Source organism: Salmo trutta, chromosome 21 (assembly GCF_901001165.1).
Source record: "Salmo trutta chromosome 21, fSalTru1.1, whole genome shotgun sequence".
Lineage (NCBI taxonomy): Eukaryota > Metazoa > Chordata > Actinopteri > Salmoniformes > Salmonidae > Salmo > Salmo trutta.
The window spans coordinates 50,943,652-50,967,912 of record NC_042977.1 but is presented as its reverse complement, the minus strand read 5'-3'; the positions used below and the strand labels follow the sequence as shown (position 1 = coordinate 50,967,912).

Genomic DNA, 24,261 nt, shown 5'->3' with positions numbered 1-24,261 from the left:
TCAGCCGAGCAGAGCCATTCTACTGTGTCTAGTAAGTCTTATCATAAGTGCAGGGTTCTCCCCAAATAAATGCCAGCTTCAAATGTATATAAAATGTTACACACACACACTTTCTTGAATTGCTCTAGCCTGGCCCTCATACCTACGGTCCCTGTTCTATTGACCATAGAAAAATGAAATACAAGGAAAATTACAGAAAAAAACTAAAATATTACAATATTAATTAAATAATCCATTTAAAATCACTGTGTTTGCTACTTTATTGATCACTTAAGGCTCAGGCAGAAAAATGGCAGTTCCACTGGTTACAGACGTTGAACTATTCTCAGTCCTCCGAGCCAATCCTTGACCGACTCATAAGCACCACACCTTGTTCACAATGAACTGGGAAAATGCCACCAGCCCCAGAAAGTTCTGACCCCACACATCCATCAGTGGAAGACATGCTGGGCCTTCCCTGAACAGCTGCATTTAGCGTTAGAAGGAAACTGGACTTCAGCAGCTTCAGGTTGTGGTTAGAGTGTTGGACTAGTAACCAGCAGGTAGCCTAGTGGTTAGAGCGTTGGACTAGTAACCAGCAGGTAGCCTAGTGGTTAGAGCGTTGGACTAGTAACCAGCAGGTAGCCTAGTGGTTAGAGCGTTGGACTAGTAACCAGCAGGTAGCCTAGTGGTTAGAGCGTTGGACTAGTAACCAGCAGGTAGCCTAGTGGTTAGAGCGTTGGACTAGTAACCAGCAGGTAGCCTAGTGGTTAGAGCGTTGGACTAGTAACCAGCAGCGCAGCCTAGTGGTTAGAGTGGTGGACTAGTAACCAGCAGGTAGCCTAGTGGTTAGAGCGGTGGACTAGTAACCACCAGGTAGCCTAGTGGTTAGAGCGTTGGACTAGTAACCAGCAGGTAGCCTAGTGGTTAGAGCGTTGGACTAGTAACCAGCAGGTAGCCTAGTGGTTAGAGCGTTGGACTAGTAACCAGCAGGTAGCCTAGTGGTTAGAGCGTTGGACTAGTAACCAGCAGGTAGCCTAGTGGTTAGAGCGTTGGACTAGTAACCAGCAGGTAGCCTAGTGGTTAGAGCGTTGGACTAGTAACCAGCAGGTAGCCTAGTGGTTAGAGCGTTGGACTAGTAACCAGCAGGTAGCCTAGTGGTTAGAGCGTTGGACTAGTAACCAGCAGGTAGCCTAGTGGTTAGAGTGTTGGACTAGTAACCAGCAGGTAGCCTAGTGGTTAGAGCGTTAGACTACTAACCAGCAGGTAGCCTAGTGGTTAGAGCGTTGGACCAGTAACCAGCAGGTAGCCTAGTGGTTAGAGCGTTGGACCAGTAACCAGCAGGTAGCCTAGTGGTTAGAGCGTTAGACTACTAACCAGCAGGTAGCCTAGTGGTTAGAGCGTTGGACCAGTAACCAGCAGGTAGCCTAGTGGTTAGAGCGTTGGACCAGTAACCAGCAGGTAGCCTAGTGGTTAGAGCGTTGGACTAGTAACCAGCAGGTAGCCTAGTGGTTAGCGTTGGACTAGTAACCAGCAGGTAGCCAAGTGGTTAGAGCGTTGGACTAGTAACCAGCAGGTAGCCTAGTGGTTAGAGCGTTGGACTAGTAACCAGCAGGTAGCCTAGTGGTTAGAGCGTTGGACTAGTAACCAGCAGGTAGCCTAGTGGTTAGAGCGTTGGACTAGTAACCAGCAGCGCAGCCTAGTGGTTAGAGCGGTGGACTAGTAACCAGCAGGTAGCCTAGTGGTTAGAGCGTTGGACTAGTAACCAGCAGGTAGCCTAGTGGTTAGAGCGTTGGACTAGTAACCAGCAGGTAGCCTAGTGGTTAGAGCGTTGGACTAGTAACCAGCAGCGCAGCCTAGTGGTTAGAGCGGTGGACTAGTAACCAGCAGGTAGCCTAGTGGTTAGAGCGGTGGACTAGTAACCACCAGGTAGCCTAGTGGTTAGAGCGTTGGACTAGTAACCAGCAGGTAGCCTAGTGGTTAGAGCGTTGGACTAGTAACCAGCAGGTAGCCTAGTGGTTAGAGCGTTGGACTAGTAACCAGCAGGTAGCCTAGTGGTTAGAGCGTTGGACTAGTAACCACCAGGTAGCCTAGTGGTTAGAGTGTTGGACTAGTAACCAGCAGGTAGCCTAGTGGTTAGAGCGTTGGACTACTAACCAGCAGGTAGCCTAGTGGTTAGAGCGTTGGACCAGTAACCAGCAGGTAGCCTAGTGGTTAGAGCGTTGGACCAGTAACCAGCAGGTAGCCTAGTGGTTAGAGCGTTGGACTAGTAACCAGCAGGTAGCCTAGTGGTTAGAGCGTTGGACTAGTAACCAGCAGGTAGCCTAGTGGTTAGCGTTGGACTAGTAACCAGCAGGTAGCCAAGTGGTTAGAGCGTTGGACTAGTAACCAGCAGGTAGCCTAGTGGTTAGCGTTGGACTAGTAACCGAAAGGTTGCTAGATCAAATCCCCGAGCTGACAAGGTACAAATCTGTCATTCTGCCCCTGAACAAGGCAGTTAACCCACTGTTCCTAGGCCGTCATTGTAAATAGGAATTTGTTCTTAACTCACTTGCCTAGTTAAAATAAAGGTATAAAAATAAAACATTGCATTAGAAGGAAACTGGACTTCATGTTCGAGGTCACCACACTTCCTTTATGCAGGTGAATCTCTAACAAAGCCAGGAAGTGTGTGTTTGACCTGACAGCAGAACTTGGGCCGGGCGATACATAGAATTCATTTGAATGCCTGTATCTCAACAAGCGTGTAAAACATTGTTAAAAGAAATTAGCGTTCTGTCTTCTTAGTCTCGTCTCCTTCCCTCCTCCTGTACTGTCCACCTTCCCCCTCCACAGACACCAAGCCCCTCCTCCTGTACTGTCTACCTTCCCCCTCCACAGACACCAAGCCCTTCCTCCTGTACTGTCCACCTTCCCCCTCCACAGACACCAAGCCCCTCCTCCTGTACTGTCCACCTTCCCCCTCCACAGACACCAAGCCCCTCCTGTACTGTTCTACCTTGTTTAGCAAAGCAAATAGATCCAAAACGTCTAGACTTGATATGAAGATTAGCCGGCTACTAACTAGAAGGTGGGCTGGTGATTGAGACCTGTGTTAAATGTTCTATACTGCCTGCTACCAGAGGTTGGTCAGTAGAGGATATGCTCTACTCTGATGGCTTCTACTTCCATTTGAAACAACAAAAAAAGCCAGATCAATGATTATTGCAACAAAAAAATGCAAGTTAAACTATTTTGACAAAATAATGAAATGAGTGGGTCTTATGGTTGTGGAAAGCTTAGATTTAGCCTTGGTCTAATAATAATACAAGCCCAGAATTATTTAGATTATTGACAGTTTGAAATGCAGCGTATTGACATACACACAAAAGTTCAGACACCAACTCATTCAAGGGTTTCTCTTTATTTTTTACTATGTTCTACATCGTAGAATAATAGTGAAGACATCAAAACTATGAAATAACATTTTAGAATGTTTAATTTAACTAGGAATGCCAGTTAAGAACAAATTCTTTAGTTACAATGACGGTCTACCAGGAGGCGAAAGGCTTCAATGCGGGGACAGGGGCCTGGGATAAAAAATGTAATCCAAATATAGGACAACAGATCACGACAAGAGAGACAACACTACATAAGAGACCTAAGACAACATAGCATGGCATCAACACATGGCATCAACACAACATGGTAGCAGCACAAAACATGGTACAAACATTATTGGGGACAGACAACAGCACAAAGGGCAAGAAGGTAGAGACAACAATACATCACACAAAGCAGCCACAACTGTCAGTAAGAGTGTCCATGATTGAGTCTTTGAATGAAGAGATTGAGATAAAACTGTCCAGTTTGAGTGTTTTTGCAGCTCGTTCCAGTCGCTGGCTGCAGCGAACTGAAAAGAGGAGCGACCCAGGGATGTGTGCGCTTTGGGGACCTTTAACAGAATGTGACTGGCAGAATGGGTGTTGGATGTGGAGGATGAGGGCTGCAGTAGATATCTCAGATAGGGGGGAGTGAACCCTAAGAGGGTTTTATAAATAAGCATCAACCAGTGGGTCTTGCAACTGGTGTACAGAGATGACCAGTTTGTATAATGTGGAATCATGTAGAAACCCCCCAAAAAAGTGTTAAATCAAAATATATTTTATATTTCAGATTCTTCAAAAAGATTCTTCACCCTTTGCCTTGATGACAGCTGTACTGTTCATCTTTCCCTCGACCCTGACTAGTCTCCCAGTCCCTGCCGCTGAAAAACATCCCCACAGCATGATGCCGCCACCGCCATTCTTCCCCGTAGGGATGGTGCCAGGTTTCCTCCAGACGTGACGCTTGGCTTTCAGGCCAAAGTCTTCAATCGTGGTTTCATCAGACCAAGGAATCTTTTTCCAGAGGAACTCCGGAGCTCTGTCAGAGTGACCATCGGGTTCTTGGTCACCTCCCTGACCAAGGCCCTGCTCAGTTTGGCCAGGGTGCCAGCTCTAGGAAGAGTCTTGGTGGTTCCAAACTTATATTTATGAATGATGAGGCCACTGTGTTCTTGGGGACCTTCAATATTGCAGCCATTTTCTGGTTTCCTTCCCCAGATCTGTGCCTCGACACAATCCTGTCTCGGAGCTCTACGGACAATTCCTTCGACCTCATGGCTTGGTTTTTGCTCTGACATGCACTGTCAACTGTGGGACCTTATATAGACAGGTGTGTGCCTTTCCAAATCATGTCCAATCAATTGAATTCACCACAGGTGGACTCCAATCAAGTTGTAGAAACATCAAGGATGATCAATGTAAACAGGATGCACCTGAGCTCCATGTCGAGTCTCATAGCAAAGGGTCTGAATACTTATTAAAAAAAAAAAGACTTTTTTAATACATTTGCAAACATTTCTAAAAACCTGTTTTCACTTTGTCATTATAGGGTAGAGTGTGTAGATTGATGAGGATTTTTTTTAAATAAATTTTAGAATAAGGCCGTAACGTAACATTTTGAAAAAGTCAAGGGGTCTGAATACTTTCTGAATGCAGTGCATATGACCAACAGTACATTTATCATTAATTCCTATCATTTCTAATCTACCATGTTTGTTTGGTTACGGTCATTTCTATTAATGAACTCAATACATTATTCCAGTCTGTTACCGTTCTCATTGTCTGAGTGGACACAATGTTTGCAGAGCACATAACCCATGCTTGTGAGAAACAAGTTGGAGTTAATTTCATTCCTTTAGATTTGTGTATTAGGTATTTTTGAAATTGTTAGATTTTACCTTATATAAAAAAAAATATTTAACGAAGCAAGTTAGTTAAGAACAAATTCTTATTTACAATGCTGGCCTTTCACAGGCCAAACCTGGACGACGCTGGGCCAATTGTGCGCCTTCCTATGGGACTGCCAATCACAGCCAGATGTGATAGAGCCTGGATTCGAACCAGGGACTGTAGTGACACCTCAGAGCACTGCGCCACTTAGGAGCCGAGTGCTGCACTGTTGGAACTAGAAGCACAAGCATTTCACTACACTCGCAATAACATCTGCTAAACACGTGTATGTGACCAATAGAATTTGATTTGATTCCAATTACAAGTTTAGTCAATTGAATCATTGTCTTTTGTTTGGAGCACTCCTTTCAACGTTAAGAAAGCACACCTGATTACGCATAGAACTAGGCCAATGGGCTACCTGGCCTGCGTGCATATAGCCTAAATGTGCCCAATTGGGAATCTGAATGTATTTCTGATTGGCTTAAAGCACCACCACTAATGAGCTGTGGAACTTCTCAAAGTAAAGTATTCCTCACCTCAAACAGCAAGCAAACAGTTCCTCAATGTATTGAAAACATCTTCCCAGGCTCACTCCGTTTTGATAACCAGTCAGTGTGAAAGGGAAAAACACCATGCTCTGATCCAGGCCTTCCTGATGACCTCTTACCCCTTCAGCCGGGTCTGTCCCGAACTCACCGCCTTCCTGATGACCTCTTACCCCTTCAGCCGGGTCTGTCCCGAACTCACCGCCTTCCTGATGACCTCTTACCCCTTCAGCCGGGTCTGTCCCGAACTCACCGCCTTCCTGATGACCTCTTACCCCTTCAAATAGTCTACAGCCGGGTCTGTCCCGAACTCACCGCCTTCCTGATGACCTCTTACCCCTTCAAATAGTCTACAGCTGTGTCTGTCCCGAACTCACCGCCTTCCTGATGACCTCTTATCCCTTCAAATAGTCTACAGCCGGGTCTGTCCCGAACTCACCGCCTTCCTGATGACCTCTTACCCCTTCAGCCGGGTCTGTCCCGAACTCACCGCCTTCCTGATGACCTCTTACCCCTTCAGCCGGGTCTGTCCCGAACTCACCGCCTTCCTGATGACCTCTTACCCCTTCAAATAGTCTACAGCCGGGTCTGTCCCGAACTCACCGCCTTCCTGATGACCTCTTACCCCTTCAAATAGTCTACAGCTGTGTCTGTCCCGAACTCACCGCCTTCCTGATGACCTCTTATCCCTTCAAATAGTCTACAGCTGGGTCTGTCCCGAACTCACCGCCTTCCTGATGACCTCTTATCCCTTCAAATAGTCTACAGCCGGGTCTGTCCCGAACTCACCGCCTTCCTGATGACCTCTTACCCCTTCAGCCGGGTCTGTCCCGAACTCACCGCCTTCCTGATGACCTCTTACCCCTTCAAATAGTCTACAGCCGGGTCTGTCCCGAACTCACCGCCTTCCTGATGACCTCTTACCCCTTCAGCCGGGTCTGTCCCGAACTCACCGCCTTCCTGATGACCTCTTATCCCTTCAAATAGTCTACAGCTGGGTCTGTCCCGAACTCACTGCCTTCTTGATGACCTCTTATCCCTTTAGCAAATAGTCTGCATCCAGGTCTGTCCCGAGCTCACTGGTGTGGGAAACTGAGGGCCCAGAATGTTTTTTTAACAATATTGCTAGTTTTCTGGGCTTCAGGCCTGACCCAAGTTAATACAAATGTTTCTAGTTCGTTGCAGACAGGCCACGCGTAGCAAATGTGATTTATAGGACATTTATTTTTAAATCAAGATAATCTTTCACCTGCAGGCTGTAATGCTTATTGCATCATGATTCCAAGATATCCCGATATCTTTCCCAACTGTACCGTTATCTGGTTTTACCGTCCATCCTAGAATGCCCTTTTAACCAATCAGATTGGAGAATTCAACAGTGCTGCGGTGTAATGTAAATGAAATGCTAGAAGAAAGTGTGGGTATTAAAAACCATACCTGGATGCAAGCAGATGGGTAGAAATGCTAAGACGAATTGTCATTCCACATGAGAAAGGTTGCAGACTCCTCGTGCAGCTTATTAACGGCGTGAGTGACCTGCCTGCTGCCAGTTTGGGGGGGGTGAAGCCTTCTATTGTGGGCTGAAAGGGCGTCAGGAAGTAGAACAGACTCTAGGCCACTGCTCGCTCACACAAGCACACAGCGTCCGCAAAACAGGGGCCCTGAGTCAGCAGCGAGCTGAAACTCATTTGTTGCCTAACCATGCACTCCATATGGCTCCTGCTTCTAACCCATTTCCAATTGAATCAACAAATAACAGTAACACCGAGTTACTAGTCAGGTCAACACTTAAGCAAACAGATGCAGTCAGCTGATGTCTCTAGGGCCTGACTGTGACTGGAAGAGAAGGGTTAGCATGGAGCGTTTCCTTTCTTCAGACTACCAGCCATCTGCCTGAGGAAACAGACTTAGAATGACAGCGGGAGTTAAGAAAAGCTGAAATGACTTTTTCAAAAACAATAACACGAGTCTTTGTACAGAGAAGTACGTCACAGATGGGGCGGCGAGTAGCCTGGCGGGTAGCCTGGCGGGTGGGTAGCCCGGCAGGTAGGAGGATTGGGCCAGTAACCGAAAGGTTGCTCCAGCACCTCTGATTCAGAGGGGTTGGGTTAAATGCGGAATACATATTCAGTTGTACAACTGACTAGTTATCTCCCTTTCCCTTTCTCAAATGTAGAAAACCAAAGAGTAAGGCTGTCCCCGACAAACAACCTGGGTCAACCAAGCGTAGTCTGTTCTTTCCACCAATCAATTGGTCAATATTAACTGTATTTTCACATGTATAGACACAACCCATGTCTGAATAAAATCAACTATAATTAGGCTTCTTTGTCTGATGCTTTAATTAAAAATCAAGACAAATTACTAAAGAGGGAGCAAGAGATCAATATAGCTGCTGTTGCTGGCCTTGGCAGATTCTGCCATTATGTTCCTGAAGTTGCCAGTAAAAGGCTACACCAGCGGTCTACAACCTTCTCCATTTGGAGTGCCAAGTTATCCTACCATTTCTACTGATCTGCATGCCGGTTATGATTTTCATATGCACATTTGTGTTAGTTTAATTTATAATAAAGGTTTTCATATGTCAAAATCAACATCATGTGGTTAATCAAAATTCTATCTAAATAACAATACAAATCAAAAAGTAACTTCTATTGGCAATATGTAAAAATAGCCGACATAAACCCAACAAATAAGGGCCTCCCGAGTGGTGCAGCGGTCTAAGGTACTGCATCGCAGTGGAAGAGGCGTCACTACAGACCCGGGTTCGATCCCAGGCTGTAGCACAACTGGTCGTGATCCGAAGCCCCATAGGGCGGCGCACAATTGGCTCAGCGTCTTCCGGATTTGGGGACAGTTTGGCCGAGGGGTGGCTTTACTCTAGTGACTCCTTGTGGCGGGTTGGGTTCCTGCAAGCTGACCCCGGTCACCAGTTTAACTGTGTTTCCTCTGACAACGTTAGTTGCGGGTTTAGTGGGCTCATGTTTCAGAGGACGCATGAGTCGACCTTCGCCTCCCGAGCCCGTTGAGGAGTTGCAGTGATGAGACAAGATCGAAATTGGGGACAAGGGGGTAAAATAAAACAAATTATAAAAATACATATACAAAAAAAAATTAAAAAAATCGCAGCCCGCAGGTAGAAAATACCCGGATAAAAATAAATATCACATTGGCTATGCTTGGCCTGTCCGTAAGGAACTTGAAACACTTGGGTCTGGCCTGAAGCTTGCTAGCAAACTGACATAAAATATTCTGGGCCCTCAAAATTCCCAGGACAAAGACACAGCTATAGGCTATTTGAGCAAGGGATAATTAGTAAATCAGGAAGGTCTATTTTATGACAGTCCCACTGGATCAGAGCATGACCTTTTTTCCCCCTTTCATGCTGAGTGGTTATGGAAAGAGAGAGAGAGCTGGAAAGACTTTTTAAATAAGCTACATTGAGGAACTGTTGTCATTCTCAATGGATGTAAAAACAAATGTTAATTTACTAGCTTTTTGGAGGTGAAGAAATGACTGAGAAGCTCCACAGTGATGATGAGTTAAGACAATCAGAAGCAGTATCAGATCCCCATATGGACACATTCACAGGCCCACATTCACAGGCCCACATTCACAGGCCAGGTAGCCTAGGCATAGTTCTAAGCGTAATCAGGTGCGTGTCCTTACTCGAGATTGACAGGAGCGCCGAAAAACAAAAGACAATTAAATAAATTGACAACTCGTAAATGGAATGAAATAAACCAAAACGTTTTCCTCACAAGTGTTGTGCGCTCCGCAAACGTGTCCGCAAACCTGTCCACTCCTACAATGAGATCAGCAAGACTCTAATAATAATATATTCAATGAATTAACAGAAATTACAGTAACTAAACAAACATTGTAGATGAGACATTATGGTAATTAATTGTCAATGTACTACTGGTGGGCGATCCCAGCATTCTCCGCAATGGATTAGTCCACTCAGACCGCCCGCGAATCAGACTCCCGCCCGCGAATCAGACTCCCGCCCGCGAATCAGACTCCCGCCCGCGAATCAGACTCCCGCCCGCGAATCAGACTCCCGCCCGCGAATCAGACTCCCGCCCGCGAATCAGACTCCCGCCCGCGAATCAGACTCCCGCCCGCGAATCAGACTCCCGCCCGCGAATCAGACCGCCGTCTCGGGTGCCGCTTCTCGACAAAAAACACGTCGACCAACTGCCTGCCTATCAACCAAACAATCGACCAGTCGAATAAAGGGGTAGGGACCTACAAAATGGAAACAAATGAAGGGATATAGTCCCCACAACAGGTGATAAAGTATTCATCTTTCCAAATGTTATCAAGTTTTAACCCCCTAAGGTCGATGTCCTCATTGCCACGGAAATTGAATAAGCATAATTGGAAAAAATCCCCATTAAAATCTGTCAGTTTAATCTAGTGATATGTTTTTGCTACGTCTGGGTCTCAATCCATCGATTGAGAAATCCAATGTCTCATTTCCACAGCAGCAGAAGGTGACAGAGCTAGAGCGGTGTTGATCAGACCAAAATCATCTGTTTTTTTATTTTAACTATGAAGAAAGGTTTTTTTCTCCTCTCTAGAGTACAAGTCAGGGATGTGATCTGAACATGTTGTTGAACTGCTTTAGTAGAGGACATTTCATAATAACAGAGAAACTGCCAGACGGAGTCAGTCCGGTGAATCAACTTATGTAACCCTACCAGCATGAGGACAAAGGCCTGTTTCAAATTCCCTGGCCCAGTAAGAGACATACAGAACATGGCGGAGTCCCAAATGGCACCCTATTCCCTACATAGTGCACTACTTTTGACCAGAGCCCTATGAGACTGGGTCAAAAGTAGTGAACGATATAGCAGATTGGCAACTTCCCAAACGGCACTCTGTGTGAGACCTTTTTTTTCTTCTTATTTTTCATAAATACAACCCTCCTCCCCGGGTCCCCTGTCTGCTACTCCCCGGGTCCCCTGTCTCCTCCTCCCTTGTTCCCCTGTCTGCTCCCTTTTTTCCCTTGTCTGCTCCCTTGTTCCCCTGTCTGCTCCCTGCGTCCCCTCCCTGGTTCCCTTGGTCCTCCCTGGATCCTCCCTGGTTCCTCCCTGGTTCCTCCCTGGTTCCTCCCTGGTTCCTCCCTGGTTCCTCCCTGGTTCCTTCCACCCTTGGCTGTGATTGGCTGACAGACAAGGCCCGAGGTTCAGAACAATCACAAGAGGAAGTTTGTGCTGAGTTAGCAGCTGCTGCAGGACAATAGACTACAGTAACAACTGTACTGGAGGGTTTAACACACTGGCTACAGGACACACAATGTCTCACAGCTACCATTTAAATAACACACTGGCTACAGGACGCAGTGATGACCACGCCTCACAGCTACCATTTAAATAACACACTGGCTACAGGACACAGTGATGACCAGGCCTCACAGCTACCATTTAAATAACACTGGCTACAGGACACACAATGTCTCACAGCTACCATTTAAATAACACACTGGCTACAGGACACACCACGCCTCACAGCTACCATTTAAATAACACTGGCTACAGGACACAGTGATGACCACATCTCACAGCTACCACAACAGAGGCAGCAACAAGCTATGCCAAAATACTAAAATCAAACATAATTAACCACTTCAAACCTGCACCGAGTCTTCCCACTCGGCTTAGATATCACCCAGCAGACATCACCCATATCACCCGACAGACGCCACCCGACAGACGCCACCCGACAGACGCCACCCGACAGTCTGAATGAAGGGAAGTTGTGCATTGCGTACATGGCTGATGAAACACAGGGAGTATCTAGAGTCGCATCCCAACTAACCCCCATTCCCGACATAGTGAGTAGTGTACTGAATGGGATACCATTTGGGACCCAACTCAGGGCTAGTTTCCCCAGGTAGCAGAGAATGAAAAGTCACATGGTCTCCGGTCCCCCAGTTTACCACATGGCCTCCAATCCCCCCCCGTTTACCACATGGCCTCCAGTCCCCCAGTTTACCACATGGCCTCCAGTCCCCCAGTTTACCACATGGCCTCCAGTCCCCCAGTTTACCACATGGCCTCCAGTCCCCCCCCCGTTTACCACATGGCCTCCAGTCCCCCCGTTTACCACATGGCCTCCAGTCTCCCCGTTTACCACATGGCCTCCAGTCCCCCCGTTTACCACATGGCCTCCAGTCCCCCCGTTTACCACATGGCCTCCAGTCTCCCCGTTTACCACATGGCCTCCAGTCTCCCCGTTTACCCGTTTACCACATGGCCTCCAGTCCCCCCCCCCCCCCGTTTACCACATGGCCTCCAGTCCCCCCCCCCCCCCGTTTACCACATGGCCTCCAGTCCCCCCGTTTACCACATGGCCTCCAGTCCCCCCGTTTACCACATGGCCTCCAGTCCCCCCGTTTACCACATGGCCTCCAGTCCCCCCCCGTTTACCACATGGCCTCCAGTCCCCCCCCCCCCCGTTTACCACATGGCCTCCAGTCCCCCCGTTTACCACATGGCCTCCAGCCCCCCCGTTTACCACATGGCCCCCAGTCCCCCCCCCCCCCGTTTACCACATGGCCTCCAGTCCCCCCCCGTTTACCACATGGCCTCCGGTCCCCCCCCGTTTACCACATGGCCTCCAGTCCCCCCCCCCCCCGTTTACCACATGGCCTCCAGTCCCCCAGTTTACCACATGGCCTCCAGTCCCCCAGTTTACCACATGGCCTCCAGTCCCCCAGTTTACCACATGGCCTCCAGTCCCCCCCCCCCCCCCCGTTTACCACATGGCCTCCAGTCCCCCCCCCCCGTTTACCACATGGCCTCCAGTCCCCCCGTTTACCACATGGCCTCCAGTCCCCCCGTTTACCACATGGCCTCCAGTCCCCCCCCCCCCCCCCCGTTTACCACATGGCCTCCAGTCCCCCCCCCCCCCCCGTTTACCACATGGCCTCCCGTCCCCCCCCGTTTACCACATGGCCCCCAGTCCCCCCCCCCCCCGTTTACCACATGGCCTCCAGTCCCCCCGTTTACCACATGGCCTCCAGTCCCCCCGTTTACCACATGGCCTCCAGTCCCCCCCCCCCCCCCCCCGTTTACCACATGGCCTCCAATCCCCCCCCGTTTACCACATGGCCTCCAGTCCCCCCCCCCCCCCCCGTTTACCACATGGCCTCCAGTTCCCCCCCCCCCCCGTTTACCACATGGCCTCCAGTCCCCCAGTTTACCACATGGCCTCCAGTCCCCCAGTTTACCACATGGCCTCCAGTCCCCCAGTTTACCACATGGCCTCCAGTCCCCCAGTTTACCACATGGCCTCCAGTCCCCCAGTTTACCACATGGCCTCCAGTCCCCCAGTTTACCACATGGCCTCCAGTCCCCCAGTTTACCACATGGCCTCCAGTCCCCCAGTTTACCACATGGCCTCCAGTCCCCCAGTTTACCACATGGCCTCCAGTCCCCCAGTTTACCACATGGCCTCCAGTCCCCCAGTTAAGTTCCAGACGTAGGTAAGAGCAGTGTGCGACACGTGGCCCCCGTCAGCAGTCTAAACCTTGAGTTGATATCCAAACCAATGACACCCTACAACGTTAACCCTGTTGGGGATAGGGGGCAGTATTTTAGTCCCACCTTACCCAGGGAGGTTAACATGGTGGTGCTGTAGACACAGATACCAACCTTGGGGAAATAAAGCAGCACTCTGTCATTTACACTTTATTCATGTCTGAACTAACGTTTTGGCACACCGTGACTTCGTCAGGTTCGATCATGAAACCTGGTTCACACAATATCTGGGAGTTTTATAGAATGTGACACTTTCTTGATATTCAATCAGCCAGAGACTCACGTATAACCAGAGAGAGAGGCAGAGAGAGAGGCAGAGAGAGAGGCAGAGAACAGTACCTTGACAGCATATTCCTTCTGGGTGATGAGGTTGATACAGGTCCGGACGACAGCATAGGCCCCCTCGCCCAGCACCTCATTCTGCAGCACGTACACATCTGATGACAAAATATTAACATGGAAGCTATAAAAATACAGGAGCGTTGCACACTATATGTACATTGCATTTGTAAAGTATTCAGACCCCTTACAAATTTTGTTACATTACAGCCTTATTCAAAAATTGATGAAATAAAAAATTTTCTGCCACCAATCTACACAAAATACCCCATAATGACTTATGATAATTTATTACTAATACAAAACGTTATTTACATAAGTATTCAGACCCTTTGCTATGAGACTCGAAATTGAGCTCAGGTGCATCCTGTTTCCATTGATCATCCTTGAGATGTTTCTACAACTTGATTGGAGTCCACCTGTGGTAAACTCAATTGATTTGACATGATCTGGAAAGGCACACACCTGTCTATATAAGGTCCCACAGTTGACAGTGCATGTCAGAGTAAAAACCAAGAAATGAGGTCGGAGGAATTGTCCGTAGAGCTCCGAGACAGGATTGTGTCGAAGGCACAGATCTGGGGAAGGAAACCAAAAAATGTCTGCAATATTGAAGGTCACCAAGAACACAGTGGCCTCCAACATTCTTAAATAGAAGAAGTTTGGAACCACCAATACTCTTCCTAGAGCTGGCCGCCCGGCAAAACTGAGCAATCGGGGGAGAAGGGCCTTGGTCAGGGAGGTGACCAAGAACCTGCTGGTCACTCTGACAGAGCTCCAGAGTTCCTCTGTGGAGATAGGAGAACCTTCCAGAAGGACAACCATCTCTGCAGCACTCCACCAATCAGGCCAGACAGAAGCCACTCCTCAGTAAAAGGCACATGACAGCCCGCTTGGAATTTGCCAAAAGGCCCGTAAAGACTCTCAGGCCACGAGAAACAAGATTATCTGGTCTGATGAAATCAAGATTGAACTCTTTGGCCTGAAAGCCAAGCGTCACGTCTGGAGGAAACCTGGCACCATCCCTACGGGGAAGCATGGTGGTGTTGGCAGCATCATGCTGTGGGGATGTTTTTCAAGGGCAGGGACTGGGAGACCAGTAAGGCTTGAGGGAAAGATTGACGAAGCAAAGTACAGAGATCCTTGATGAAAACCTGCTCCAGAGAGCTCAGTTCCTCAGACTGGGGCAAAGGTACACTTTCCAACAGGACAACGACCCTAAGCACACAGCCAAGACAATACAGGAGTGCCTTCCGGACAATTCTCTGTCCTTGAGTTGCCCAACCAGAGCCCAGACTTGAACCCGATCCAACATTTGACAGAGCTTGAGGAGATCTGCAGAGAAGAATGGGAGAAACTCCCCAAAAACAGGTGCGCCAAGCTTGTAGCGTCATACCCAAGAAGACTCGAGGCTGTAATCGCTGCCAAAGGCGCTTCAAAGCACCGAGTAAAAGGTCTGAATACTTATGGAAATGTGATATTTCATTTTTTTTGCTTTGTCATTATGGGGTATTGTGTGTAGATTGACGAGGGAAATTAATCAATTTTAGAAGGCTGTAACGTAACAAAATGTGTAAACCGTCAAGGGGTCTGAATACTTTCCGAATGCACTGTACATAAACTCCAAGTAATTTATAGGGTACGAAGGCACAATGACGCCGAAACGTTGGTGGTTACCCAAAAAATTACTGGGAGATATACACAGAAAAGAGACACTTTTTATAGCTTACAGTTTATTTGCCATTAGTCAGCACCTTATTTTCTCTGGGTGCACGCTAATTCATGCTTTTTATTCAAATAATATTGAAGTAAAATGCTCTTTAATAATTTTTTTTTTTTTTTTTTTTAACTTAACACTCATTTTTCTTACATCGGCATTGTTGGTTAAGGACTTGCAAGTAACTATTTCACTGAGGTCTACTACACCTGTTGTATTCAGCATTTCACTGTGAGGTTTACACCTGTTGTATTCAGCATTTCACTGTAAGGTTTACACCTGTTGTATTCAGCATTTCACTGTGAGGTCTACTACACCTGTTGTATTCAGCATTTCACTGTGAGGTCTACTACACCTGTTGTATTCAGCATTTCACTGTAAGGTCTACTACACCTGTTGTATTCAGCATTTCACTGTAAGGTCTACTACACCTGTTGTATTCAGCATTTCACTGTGAGGTCTACTACACCTGTTGTATTCAGCATTTCACTGTGAGGTTTACACCTGTTGTATTCAGCATTTCACTGTAAGGTTTACACCTGTTGTATTCAGCATTTCACTGTGAGGTCTACTACACCTGTTGTATTCAGCATTTCACTGTGAGGTCTACTACACCTGTTGTATTCAGCATTTCACTGTAAGGTCTACTACACCTGTTGTATTCAGCATTTCACTGTGAGGTCTACTACACCTGTTGTATTCAGCATTTCACTGTGAGGTCTACTACACCTGTTGTATTCAGCATTTCACTGTAAGGTCTACTACACCTGTTGTATTCAGCATTTCACTGTGAGGTCTACTACACCTGTTGTATTCAGCATTTCACTGTGAGGTCTACTACACCTGTTGTATTCAGCATTTCACTGTAAGGTCTACTACACCTGTTGTATTCAGCATTTCACTGTGAGGTCTACTACACCTGTTGTAGCTTTGCGTATCGGCCTTCGTCAGAGCTTTGCGTATCGGCCTTCGTCAGAGCTTTGCGTATCGGCCTTCGTCAGAGCTTTGCGTATCGGCCTTCGTCAGAGCTTTGCGTATCGGCCTTCGTCAGAGCTTTGCGTATCGGCCTTCGTCAGAGCTTTGCGTATCGGCCTTCGTCAGAGCTTTGCGTATCGGCCTTCGTCAGAGCTTTGCGTATCGGCCTTCGTCAGAGCTTTGCGTATCGGCCTTCGTCAGAGCTTTGCGTATCGGCCTTCGTCAGAGCTTTGCGTATCGGCCTTCGTCAGAGCTTTGCGTATCGGCCTCGCGGCCTCCGTCAGAGCTTTTGTGAATTTCTTTCGAAATATAAATAATCTTCAAGTGACTTGCCTTGGAATCGTCCAGTGAAACTGTCGGTGACCCTGCATCTCTTCTTCTTCTTGGTCCTCTTCTTGGCATCTGGGATGTTAATAGGCTGGCTGGCTGGCATGTCTAAGGAGGGAGGAGGATAGGAGATGAGGGGACAGTTGATGGCATACATCCAGAGTTACAGGTCAGCTGGTTGAGCGTCATTTGGACGAGAGCGGCAGAGAGAGAGAGGACAGAATGGAGACGGCACAATAACACATCCTGGGTACAGAAGGGGAGAGTGGTCACTAAGTGGGTCAGGTTGCAGCAGTTATAGGATCGAAAAGAAACGGAACACTGCTCTCAGATCAGCTTTTCTCCATTAAAATCTTTCCTAAACATTGTAATCATTTCACATTTACTGACGACGGATCAGCTCACAAAGATATTACCACCTAATGGCATCAAATGTTGTGTCTTATTCTAATGCTTCCTCAATACAAACGCAGTAAATCACAGACCAGGCACATCATTGAGCACACGGCTACACGTCATTAAATATATTGAGACAAATTACAAAGAGCAAAAAGAAGCCCATCTCCGTCTACCGCCGCAGCCTAGAGCCATCTCCGCCTACAGCCTACCGCCATCTCCGCCTACCACCGCCTAGAGTGATCTCCTCCTACCGCCGCCTAGAGCCATCTCCGCCTACCGCCATCTCCGCCTAGAGTGATCTCCGCCTACCGCCGCCTAGAGCCATCTTCGCCGACACCCATCTCCTCCTACCGCCGCCTAGAGCCATCTCCGCCTAGAGCCATCTCCGCCTAGAGCCATCTCCGCCTACCGCCGCCTAGAGCCATCTGCGCCTAGAGCCATCTGCGCCTAGAGCCATCTGCGCCTAGAGCCATCTGCGCCTAGAGCCATCTGCGCCTACCGCCGCCGCCTAGAGCTATCTCCGCCTACCGCCGCCTAGAGCCATCTCCGCCTACCGCCGCCGCCTAGAGCCATCTCCGCCTTCCGCCGCCTAGAGCCATCCCCGCCTACAGCCTACCGCCATCTCCGCCTACCGCAGCCTAGAGCCATCCCCGCCTACCGCAGCCTAGAGCCATCCCCGCCTAGAGCCATCTCCGCCTACCGCCACCTAGAGCCATCTCCGCCTACCGCCACCTAGAGCCGCCTCCGCCTAGAGCCGCCTCCGCCTAGAGCCGCCTCCGCCTAGAGCCGCCTCCGCCAAGAGCCATCTCCGCCTAGAGCCGCCTAGAGCCATCTCCGCCTACCGCCGCCTAGAGCCATCTCCGCCTACTGCCATCTCCACCTAGAGCCATCTCCGCCTACCGCCGCCTAGAGCCGCCTCCGCCTAGAGCCGCCTCCGCCTACAGCCGCCTCCGCCTACAGCCGCCTCCGCCTACAGCCGCCTCCGCCTACAGCCGCCTCCGCCGCCTAGAGCCATCTCCGCCTAGTCATCTCCGCCTACCGCCGCCTAGAGCCATCTGCGCCTAGAGCCATCTGCGCCTAGAGCCATCTGCGCCTAGAGCCATCTGCGCCTAGAGCCATCTGCGCCTAGAGCCATCTGCGCCTAGAGCCATCTGCGCCTACCGCCGCCTAGAGTCATCTCCGCCTACCGCCGCCTAGAGCCATCTCCGCCTACCGCCGCCTAGAGCCATCCCCGCCTTCCGCCGCCTAGAGCCATCCCCGCCTACAGCCTACCGCCATCTCCGCCTATCGCAGCCTAGAGCCATCCTCGCCTACAGCAGCCTAGAGTCATCTCCGCCTACCGCCGCCTAGAGCCATCTCCGCCTACCGCCGCCTAGTCATCTCCGCCTACCGCAGCCTAGAGCCATCCCCGCCTAGAGTCATCTCCGCCTACCGCCGCCTAGAGCCATCTCCGCCTACCGCCGCCTAGAGCCATCTCCGCCTACCGCCGCCTAGAGCCATCTCCGCCTAGAGCCATCTCCGCCTACCGCCACCTAGAGCCATCTCCGCCTACCGCCACCTAGAGCCGCCTCCGCCTAGAGCCGCCTCGAGCCATCTCCGCCTAGAGCCATCTCCGCCTAGAGCCATCTCCGCCTACCGCCGCCTAGAGCCATCTCCGCCTACCGCCGCCTAGAGCCATCTCCGCCTACCGCCGCCTAGAGCCATCTCCGCCTACCACCGCCTAGAGCCATCTCCGCCTAGAGCCATCTCCGCCTACCGCCACCTAGAGCCGCCTCCGCCTACCGCCACCTAGAGCCGCCTCCGCCTAGAGCCGCCTAGAGCCATCTCCGCCTAGAGCCGCCTAGAGCCATCTCCGCCTACCGCCGCCTAGAGCCATCTCCGCCTACCGCCGCCTAGAGCCATCTCCGCCTAGAGCCATCTCCGCCTACCGCCACCTAGAGCCGCCTCCGCCTACCGCCACCTAGAGCCGCCTCCGCCTACCGCCACCTAGAGCCGCCTCCGCCTAGAGCCGCCTAGAGCCATCTCCGCCTAGAGCCGCCTAGAGCCATCTCCGCCTACCGCCGCCTAGAGCCATCTCCGCCTACTGCCATCTCCACCTAGAGCCATCTCCGCCTACCGCCGCCTAGAGCCGCCTCCGCCTACAGCCGCCTCCGCCTACAGCCGCCTCCGCCTACAGCCGCCTCCGCCTACAGCCGCCTCCGCCTACCGCCGCCTAGAGCCATCTCCGCCTACCGCCGCCTAGAGCCATCTCCGCCTAGTCATCTCCGCCTACCGCCGCCTAGAGCCATCTCCGCCTAGAGCCATCTCCGCCTAGAGCCGCCTAGAGCCATCTCCGCCTACAGCCATCTCCGCCTAGAGCCGCCTAGAGCCATCTCCGCCTACAGCCATCTCCGCCTAGAGCCGCCTAGAGCCATCTCCGCCTACAGCCTACAGCCATCTCCGCCTACAGCCTACAGCCATCTCCGCCTACAGCCTACAGCCATCTCCGCCTACAGCCATCTCCGCCTACAGCCATCTCCGCCTACAGCCTACAGCCATCTCCGCCTACAGCCATCTCCGCCTACAGCCTACAGCCATCTCCGCCTACAGCCATCTCCGCCTACAGCCTACAGCCATCTCCGCCTACAGCCATCTCCGCCTACAGCCTACAGCCATCTCCGCCTACAGCCATCTCCGCCTACAGCCATCTCCGCCTACAGCCATCTCCGCCTACAGCCATCTCCGCCTACAGCCATCTCCGCCTACAGCCATCTCCGCCTACAGCCATCTCCGCCTACAGCCATCTCCGCCTACAGCCCGCCGCCATCTCGTTTTGCATCAATTGCGCAGAGATATGACAACTTTGTATTTGTAATCAACTTTGTTCTGAAGTTATCGTTGGTCACGGAGACGGACTTGGCTGTTCTTATGAGCGGTCTGAGGCAGGCGATGGTTTTGGGAAACAAGGCAGAGATATAACGATGCTCCTAGGAAGACTAACGATGAATTTAGCCTTCAGATGGTTTTGGGAAACCGGGCCCGGGGAGAGTTATGACGGGAGTTCTGTTATCAGGCAGACGAAAGCAGCAGAGGTAGTATATGATATGCCAACGTCACCCATCTAATCAGGACTGAAGTTTGACAGACAGTGATGATACCCTCATAGCAAGGTCACTACGCGTCAGATGGCCCCTCTGTGTGTGTGTGTGTGTGCGCGCGCGCCTGTGTGTTTTAAAAATCAAATCAGAAACAGTAAATCCCAAATCAAAAAAGGACTTTGATGCCAGGAACTTACCAGGTCTTGGGGGACAATCTAAATGTAAGTTTGACTCGTGGAGACTGGAGTCTGTTTTGGTATAATCTTCAGAATTGAAAGGGTTTTGGACCTAAGGGAGGAACAGAAACAGACAAAGCTTTGAGTTGGACACAGCCTAGAGGAAAGTCATTCACATCACAAGGCCATTTGAAGCAGCAGGAAAGACTAAACATTTCTCCCCACAGGCCAAAGGACCGATTTAGTCCAAACCAAAATCCTCGTCAGACCCTGGCTGACCTCCAGGTTAAAACTGAACAAATCCTTCTCCTGACGACCAGGACATATTTAGGTTGTCATAGCCAAGAGTGGCCTGTAGAAGAGGTGTCATTAAGAGCAATAGAGATCTATGACAAAGCATTAAACCTCTGATTCATCTATTAAAAAGGGTATTTGATAGCAACGGGAGAGTGGGAACGGTCCAATGACTAACCTACCTTCTAAACGGTTCTGTGATGGGGGAGGATGGTCCAATGACTAACCTACCTTTTAAACGGTTCTGTGACGGGGAGGATGGTCCAATGACTAACCTACCTTCTAAACGGTTCTGTGACGGGGAGGGGGGGATGGTCCAATGACTAACTTACCTTCTAAACGGTTCTGTGATGGGGGGATGGTCCAATGACTAACCTACCTTCTAAACGGTTCTGTGACAGGGGATGGTCCAATGACTAACCTACCTTCTAAACGGTTCTGTGACGGGGGATGGTCCAATGACTAACCTACCTTCTAAACGGTTCTGTGACGGGGGGGGGGGGATGGTCCAATGACTAACCTACCTTCTAAAAGGTTCTGTGACGGGGGGATGGTCCAATGACTAACCTACCTTCTAAACGGTTCTGTGACGGGGGGGGGGTTCAGTGAGCAGTGAACAAGAAACTATTAAGAGCGGTTTGATGCTACTCCCCCCCCCCCTCCAAATGCAACCTGAGTACCCGTAGATCATGGGAAAAGTCCTCACTTGACAATTGCACTTGAATAATTCCCACAGTGATTCGCTAGGCCGGCTAAGCTATGAAACCACAAACTATTGCAGACTCTAAACCTTAATGCTGCATTCAAGACTACTGTGAACTCCGAGGACAAACAAGCTTTAACTGGGAATATACTGTTTGCAAGGTGATCCAACTCGGAATTCCAACTCGGGACTCTTTCTAGAGCGCCGACTTTCCGACCTGAAGATCACTGATACCATGATTTGACTTATTTTTTAAATATTTTTCAATTGTCTGCCATAGCCCCAAATATAAAAGTAAACATTGGCTGTTAATTACATTTTATTTTGGACATGGTTGGGGGTCACAAGAACTTTCAGATATGAAAATGGACTTGTGGGGGAAAAGTAATTGGAACCGCTGTCTAATACCCCTGTCTCATTAATTAAGTAATTAATTAAAGCAGAGGTCTAATATTGGGCTAAGGCAAACGATAGACACCACAGAGTGACCAGTTACACTTCTGCACTCTCCCCAGGAAGGTATACATACCTAACTGTCACTGAAATAGCATTGTCTGGGATCCAGACTAACTGGACTAAAATTAACACAGACGATATGCAATGACTGAGCAACATCCGTTCACAATAATGTTACGCATGTTCCCTCCAGCCTTTGAATCAGTTCGGGTTCTTCAATACTTCTATTCAATTAAGAAACACATTTGGATAATGACTTTTTTAAAAAGCAGTAATAACAAAACATAAAGAGTAACTCACATTAAAAGAGCGGTGGAAGCCAGTGACTTCTGGGGTGGTATTCTGAACCATTTTTGGATGTCGGTCTTGGTTAATTTAGCCTATATACTGATTTAGATTAGGTATGCACTGTCACTGTGGTCCAATGCTAGAGACAGAAGACACGGCAGCTAGATGTGGTCCGTTGGTCGTCTTGACATAGATGGTTGTTGGATGGTTAAGTGGTCATTTACAAACGGGATTCCTGTTGTGAGACAGTAAAAAACATTTGTCACTAGCTGATATAACCGAGTCAAGTGGACACGGCTAGCCCATTCAAATATCCCTTGAGTTTACTAACGTTACAGTTGAAATGAAACAAAGTTAAAACCAAAGTTAAAACCTATTAAATAGATTTGTTGGCATTGTGAAAGTGCATTCAAAATGTCTACATTACCCAAAGAGGTATCTAGACTGAACTAGTTTTAACGTCCATTGAGCATCCATTGTTGTTTTTAAAAACACGTCATGTTCGCCAACAGTAACTTTAGCTAGGTATGCTAACCTCGCTAGCTAGATTACCACAGGGTTGAAGTTGATTCAACTCCTGACAAACTCGGAACATATTTCGGGTACGGTCGATATCCCCAAAACTTGATGACAGAGAATAATATATTCCAGATACTCCATTTTAATTTACCCCGTTATTGTCCGTGTTACTCCAGCCTCGACGCCGTTGCGATGCCAGGCACTGCCTTTGTTGAATGACCGTTGATTATTTCGAGAAGCAGCGAACGGCTGTGAGGGGCTGGCTTTTTATAACCTCTGATGATCCCACCCCCCCACGCCCACTCTGGTCCGGTTTATCCAATCAACTCGCAGTAAACACTGACGACATAACATTAGGACACACATGATAGGATAATTTAGCAAAGGAAGGCGGAGCAATGTTTTTCATATGCAACTTCAACGCAACCGACTGCAACCCAAGTTGCACGTAATCTATAGCCTAGTTCAAATCAAATGTATTTCTAAAGCCCTTCTTACATCAGCTGAAATCTCAAAGTGCTGTACAGAAACCCAGCCTAAAACCCCAGACAGCAAGCAATGCAGGTGTAGAAGCACGGTGGCTAGGAAAAACTCCCTAGAAAGGCCAAAACCTAGAGAGGAACCTAGAGAGGAACCAGGCTATGAGGGGTGGCCAGTCCTCAGTCCTCTAGTTTCATCCTGTTACATCCCTGGCATGTTTTCGAATTAGCAGTATCGTCATTAGGCAATCTGATACAAGTTACCATAAGTGGGTGCTTGTTTTCTTACTTTTTAACCTCTGCATTGTTGGGAAAGGGCTCAGGAACACGTACAGGTCGATTGTTTTTTCTCTAGAACGCCCAAAAGCCTTGTCTGAAGGTCCCAGGTACCAGTTGAAAACAAAAAACAAAACGAATGTAGGTGTATACAGCTCTGGAAAGAATTAAAAGACCAATGCAAATTATCAGTTTCTCTGGTTTTACTATTATAGGTACGTGTTTGGGTAAAATTAAAATGTTTGTTTTATTCTTTAAACTACTGACAACATTCTTCCCAAGTTCCAAATAAAAATATTGTCATTTAGAGCTTTTATTTGCAGAAAATGACAACTGGTCAAAATAATAAAAAAAGATGCAATGTTGTCAGACCCTGAATAAAGCAAAGAAAATAAGTTCATAATCATTTTTAAACAACACAACACTAATGTTTTAACTGAGGAAGAGTTCAGAAATCAATATTTGGTGGAATAACCCTGATTTTCAATCACAGCTTTCATGCGTCTTGGCATGTTCTCCTCCAGTCTTTCACATTGATGTTGGGTGACATTATACCACTCCTGGCACAAACATTCAAGCAGCTCGGCTTTGTTTGATGGCTTGTGACCATCCATCTTCCTCTTGATCACATTACAGAGGTTTTCAATGGGGTTCAGGTCTGGAGATTGGGCTGGCCATGACAGGATCTTGATCTGGTAGTCCTCCAGCTACAATGGGGTTCAGGTCTGGAGATTGGGCTGGCCATGACAGGATCTGGCGGTCCTCCAGCTACAATGGGGTTCAGGTCTGGAGATTGGGCTGGCCATGACAGGGTCTGGTGGTCCTCCAGCTACAATGGGGTTCAGGTCTGGAGATTGGGCTGGCCATGACAGGATCTTGATCTGGTAGTCCTCCAGCTACAATG

At 48.9% G+C, this 24,261-nt stretch overlaps 1 protein-coding gene and 1 long non-coding RNA gene across 11 annotated transcripts in view; both read right to left on the bottom strand.

The window, feature by feature from the left end:
* The window catches only part of LOC115157656 (MAP kinase-interacting serine/threonine-protein kinase 2), a 57,086-nt gene extending 34,232 nt beyond the window's left edge, over positions 1-22,854 (bottom strand). For all 10 annotated transcript variants that reach the window (XR_003868500.1, XR_003868501.1, XR_003868503.1 and 7 more), the window contains exons 1-5: positions 22,754-22,854; positions 22,096-22,318; positions 20,364-20,454; positions 16,697-16,798; positions 13,672-13,769 (exon numbers count right to left, since the gene is read on the bottom strand). Coding sequence is in view for 1 of the 10 variants with exons in the window: in XM_029706093.1 (XP_029561953.1) it covers positions 13,672-13,769; positions 16,697-16,798; positions 20,364-20,454; positions 22,096-22,146 (342 nt within the window). In the remaining 9 variants the exon portion in view is untranslated. The remainder of the gene's footprint in view (positions 1-13,671; positions 13,770-16,696; positions 16,799-20,363; positions 20,455-22,095; positions 22,319-22,753) is intronic.
* Positions 6,061-7,873, bottom strand: LOC115157660 (uncharacterized). Its single transcript, XR_003868513.1, has 2 exons — positions 6,638-7,873; positions 6,061-6,287 (listed from the first exon to the last, which is right to left on the bottom strand). It is a non-coding gene; the product is annotated as an uncharacterized LOC115157660 (long non-coding RNA).
* Positions 22,855-24,261: the final 1,407 nt, after the last annotated feature.